Genomic DNA, 5,395 nt, shown 5'->3' on the forward strand with positions numbered 1-5,395 from the left:
CCACAAGCTTTTGGACTACAAAGTCGCAATTCTTTTGCTCAGAGTAACTACCTTTCAAACTATTAATCCATTTAGGTTCATGTCTCTAGCATTTTGTTGTATTTGACCAACGGCATCAATTTTATGCATGACTAGTGAAACTATATGCTTTCTTCTCAAACAAATGAAAATCCCATTCGTTCTGTGACGGATCGGCTGGCAGATTTGTGTCGTGCTCAGTGACCGTGACTGCTATGCAGTAATTTTTTTTTTCCCGATACAAGCAAGATAGCAGGCGAGGGGAGAATCGAAATTAGAACTATAAATGTAGAAGCATAGATAAATGCTCTTAAGTACTCGAGCTGGACGCCCTTGGATTGCTATACGGTGTTAATAACTAATGATTGGTTACGTTGGGGAAAAGTTAGTATAGTTGGTGCCAATACAAAGAAACCCGATACTTGCAAAAGTTGCACTTGATCTGTGAAAGGTTTAAATAAACATATTAAGATCATCAGGATTAAGTTCGTACAATCGAGTAGACAAAACAAAAACTCCAGACACAAACGAGAAACAAAACAAACACAAGAACAAATGCCAATATATCAGGACAAACAGAGAAACCATGTAGCGTGTAAGTTGTCACCTCCGCTCACCTGCATTAAAGTTCTGAAAAGCAACTAAGTTAGTATCTAACCTTCAAGAAATGCCTGAAATTTCTTTGCATAAAGAAGAAAACCCACCACAGTAAGAAAAACAGAAGGGTACAGTAGTTAATGTAACCGGTTCATGTCTGATATATACAAGCTACGACACCTAATTAACACCTGGTAAACATACACGGATACACCCGCAGGGCCAAAGGCAAGTAGTAGCATCTATAAAGTTACAAACTGGTTCATGACATTGCCATACAAGCAGCAAACTGGTCAACGCTAAAAGAACATTTTCGGTTTTAGATATACCTGGAATGCAGGAAACAGATGCCTGAAATTTCACACTTCCAGTGTAAGCACCCACACACCAATGTACATAGCTGAGAAATCCAAAGGTTCCTACATCCTTTCTATGAATGAAATTTTCTATGCTTACTGCTGACCTATAAAATCAAAATATGAAACCCATTATGCATACCATATGCAACTACACATGCTGCTGGCCAGATCTCAGATAAGCTACGATATACCAGCTGGTCCCCTTTTTCTGGAGATTCCAGGTTTTTGTAAAAAGCAAGCATTCAAATTTCAGAACCACCATAAGTGTTATTGGCCAAATCCTATCACAGGATAAATGTATTCGCATTCTGGTGCACTAGAATTTCTTTTCCTATCAAATCAGATAAACCTAAGGATACATCTGCACCATACTCAATGTAAATACCCCTCTTGCACTATCCTACACAGGCACGGACCCGGCTAAGGCTGGGCTGTGCTATAGCCTAACCTATGACAGAGACAAAGAAGAAAAAAGTTATGTATGCAGCCAATCCCAGCCCACCCCAGCTCCCAGTTGACCCTCTCACTCTTTAACATTAGCCAGTGCTCACAGCTATTGCTGCCTTCTGTAGACGGCGGTGGAATATGATTAGGGTTTTAGACGTGTATTTTCCTAACGAAGAAGATGACCTGTAATTCTTAGAGCATCTCTAAGGCTGCAACTATAGCCAAAACACTTTTTTTTCTTTTTTTTTTTTTTTAGTTTATTGGTTTTTATTGACAGTCACTGGATCAAGAATCGTGCTTGGTTTGTGTAAATTGCTTTTGACACGTTGCTTTCCAAGTTCCAAATGTAAACTGAGCAGTCCACTGGTAAAATAGTAATAATAATCTAGATTATTGTAATTATTTTAATTTCCTTAATGACATGTCCTATATAGATGTTATGAAATGACATATCCTATGCTTCTTAGGTTATGTAAATTTTGTAAAATGTCACAAAAACAAAAGAGACTAGGTCAAAAATGTGATTGAGAAAAAAAATTATCTTAGAAGTTCAGCCCACCCCGTTTTTCAATCCCGCATCCGTGCCTGATCCTACGTCTGCACAATGTAGTCATCCATGCATGCAAAAATGCATAAACACTTGAAGACAAGCACTTTGAATGGCTCAAATACCATGAATCAGTGCAACGTCTGATCATGTTTCTGAGGGAAGGTAGGGAATATAATAATAAAAGAGAATGCTTAACACAGTGGTTAGCAGATGAGCATCGTTAAGCTTCCAATACACAAGATGCGGTAGGCCAGTAAACCAAATGTTTTGAAATCCAATCCTGTAGAGATTCGAATAGAAGAATTTGGTCACAATCAGTTAAAAGCATGAATAAGAAGATTGAAATTAACCTGAAAATAAAGTTCCATGAATTCAAGAAGCATCAGCTGTCACTGTTCCTATAGTTTTAAGGTCAAAGATCTCAATCCAATAACCATCAGGATCTTTAATGAATGCTATACCTTTCATCTTTCCTGCAATCAACATCACAAAACTTAGGAATCAGAAATCAGTATATACATCCCCATCATTTACTTCTTCAAATATAACGGTGAAAAATAGAAAATGCACCATGACAATGACCCCCATCATATTTTTGTTGCTTCACACATGCACATATGAGCACACACCTAGATATGCATATACATCCTTAAAAACCATAATGCTTCTCAAAGTGTTTTGGTACAAACTTAGAAGTACTGCTGCTTTCAATTCAGGAAAAGTGATGATCTTTTGGTTAACTCAAACCATCTGCCTGATACTGAAATGTATCAATGTATGCACACAAAAAGGATCTACAGTGTCCCAATGAATGCCTGCCAATAATCTCTGCTAATGTTCAGTGAGGATACATATCACAATTCCTAATATGTTCTACAAGATGAATGTTCTTACCATCATCAGGCTTTTTCACAAATTCCACCCCCAGACTTTCAAATCTCTCACACACCTTGTATGTATCATCAACAGTGATGCCAATGTGTCCTGAGAAACAAAATAAAACAATTAGGCCAATCACTGTGAATGCCAGAAAGAAGAATTGATTTAAAGCACACGAGTCTGCCCGAATCACTATGTACAAACTAGGAAAAGTACATGTAACATGTTTGAACGACCATTACCAACGCTTTAGAATTTAATTATTCCCCTAAATGCAGAAAACCACATCCTGTATGAATTTCAGTGGTTGCTGATCCTGTCTTGTAGTTTTATGATGCTATAGTAAACAAAAGGATTCCTGTTCACAAATCAAGCCTTCTTGATAATAAGGTCAACTGAGGATGGGAAGCCCTCATATATTTTATTAATAACATGGAAACCTTTTACTCACACTACACAACGAATCCAACAAATGAGTTCACTCTTATAATTTTCTTTATTCTTGAAAAATTGTAGCCTAACTTTTTTTACGGACAGAACTAAGCATTAGGAATGTATTTAAATTCATGGTTCAGAGAAAGTTCAAATGCATGCATTTCTTAGAAGTTAGAACCATCAGTACTTGCGGCATAAGAAGACATGATATAATACGTGGCACTTGACATCAATTAGTTAATCAAAGTCTAACTAAGAGAAGAAACAACTGTGTTGTAATACATAAAAATAAAAACTTATGTTTTAACACATTCATAGGACAAGTAACATACCAAAGCACCGAGGTTCTGAATTCCCATTGTGATATCCTTTAAATTCTGGATCACTTTCAGTACCCCAATTACTGGAAATGTAAGTGATTGTCAGATATTACTGAAAACATTATACAAAAATTGTGCAGAAAATAAGACCATGTAGGAAACATTAGAGAATCTCACTGTGTCAACTCAATTGTAGCTTTCCGACCAAAGGTCCAAACTGTTCTATCAACCGAGTTAGTTGGAGCTGACGCAGGATCCTATGCCAGAAAAGATCAAATAAAATTAAACGTCTCTGGAAATATCAGGAAATTTTTTAGAAACATACTATCACACTTTTATTGCATATAGGGGTTCCACAGATTAAAATGTGAAAGGCCAAATTGCTCCTTTAAGAAAAAACATTAAATGGGACGTCGGAGATGTGTCATATGATTGAGGGAATGGAAATACAGTAATCCAATTACCACAGTAAAACCTACAAGAGCACCTACTATAAAATTCTGTTACAGCAGATGGGACGTTATGAATTTTACGTCATAGCCCAAAAAGTACAAACTAAACTTCATTTCTGGAAAATCAAGCCTCTTAAGTAGCCTGAACAACGGTATAAATCACCATCAATTTCCACTTAAAGAGTCAATTTTTTGAAAAAAAACATCCAGTTACAGAATCTCCAGCCACAGGAAAGTGCATATATACAGATTCACAGACACAATCCTACACAAAACCATCAAGGAGGCAGACATCTCATGATAACACAAAACAAACCAACTGAAATCCTGCTATCATATCGCGATAAATCCAAAGAAACAACCAATGCGCCCAAAGTATGAAGCACTAGAAAACAGAACAATTCTGAAAAATTCTTCAACTTAAACAAAGAAAATGCAAATCTTATCTCATACTCAACATAAAAAAGCATAAAAAAACATAGAGAATTCAAACAAGACGCCGTAAAACGATAACAAACATTCCCAACACACGCGAATAAAAGTCGAGACTCGCTTTCGGGTCCTTAATTCGGAACATCTGCAATCAAAGTCCATAATAAAAAAATCATTTCTAAAGCAAAATTAAATACATAGAAAATGTCAGAAAAACAAAAATACAAGATTTTTATATATTCATTCAACGGGACGTGGTTGCATACAGTTTGCTGCATGATGTAACCCCTAGTGGCTTCATCTGGGGTGACCTGGAGGCCCGGATTGTTGGCCGGAGAATCTTTCGGTTCGGACGCCATTGAAGAAGACAATCGGAATCGGTATTTCGGACCCTGGAAGCAAGACACATAAAAGTATGCGAGCAACCGGACTATCGAATCCCGAAGGTTAATATGTGGGATGAATTTGGACCTTGGGATTGGGGGAACAGAATGGGATTGTGTAAGGAGATGACGGGGAGGGTGATGGTGCCAAAAGGATTAGGGAGAGGCGGGAAAGGGTGTTGTGATTGCAGAAGCAGAAGAAGCCATGGAGGCTTCTTGTGAGTGAGAAAGTGAGAGAGAGTGTAAATTTTACCTAGTGTGAGAAAGGAAACCAGAGGTGCGGGGGATTTTGGAGGTCTCTTGCGCCTCAGGATGTTTATTTATTATTATTTGTTTTTTGGCTTTTTAGCCAAAATGGTTATGAGATTTACATAATACATCACTTTAGTTTCCGAGATTGAAAATCAATAGATATGATTCATGAGATTGTCCACCATCCATTATTTTGGTCATTCCGTTAAAAACTTCGTTAAGTGTCCCAGAGCTCTTGGCCAAAAGTTTGGACAATTTTCAAAACTTCGTA

The 5,395-nt window shown here is 37.3% G+C and overlaps 1 protein-coding gene across 1 annotated transcript; it reads right to left on the reverse strand.

The window, feature by feature from the left end:
- Nucleotides 1–440: 440 nt before the first annotated feature.
- LOC137716096 (lactoylglutathione lyase) lies at nucleotides 441–5,163 on the reverse strand. The gene is made up of 7 exons (XM_088691270.1): nucleotides 4,756–5,163; nucleotides 4,576–4,634; nucleotides 4,139–4,199; nucleotides 3,783–3,862; nucleotides 3,618–3,688; nucleotides 2,866–2,955; nucleotides 441–2,444 (listed from the first exon to the last, which is right to left on the reverse strand). The coding sequence occupies exons 1-7, from the start codon at nucleotides 4,846–4,848 to the stop codon at nucleotides 2,344–2,346; spliced, it is 555 nt and encodes a 184-aa protein (XP_088547396.1). The 5' UTR covers nucleotides 4,849–5,163; the 3' UTR covers nucleotides 441–2,343.
- Between the last annotated feature and the right edge of the window lie 232 nt (nucleotides 5,164–5,395).

The sequence above is a fragment of the Pyrus communis genome, chromosome 3 (genome assembly GCF_041283825.1).
Source record: "Pyrus communis isolate YQ-2024b chromosome 3, ASM4128382v1, whole genome shotgun sequence".
NCBI lineage: Eukaryota > Viridiplantae > Streptophyta > Magnoliopsida > Rosales > Rosaceae > Pyrus > Pyrus communis.

Coding starts and splice junctions, on each gene's coding strand:
- LOC137716096 (XM_088691270.1), bottom strand. CDS start 4,848: ATGGCGTCCGAACCGAAAGATTCTCCGGCCAACAATCCGGGCCTCCAG. Junction 4,200..4,575: donor TATTCGCGTGTGTTGGGAAT/GTTTGTTATCGT, acceptor ACCGTTGTTCAG/GCTACTTAAGAGGCTTGATT. Junction 3,863..4,138: donor TGTACTTTTTGGGCTATGAC/GTAAAATTCATA, acceptor TTTCTGGCATAG/GATCCTGCGTCAGCTCCAAC.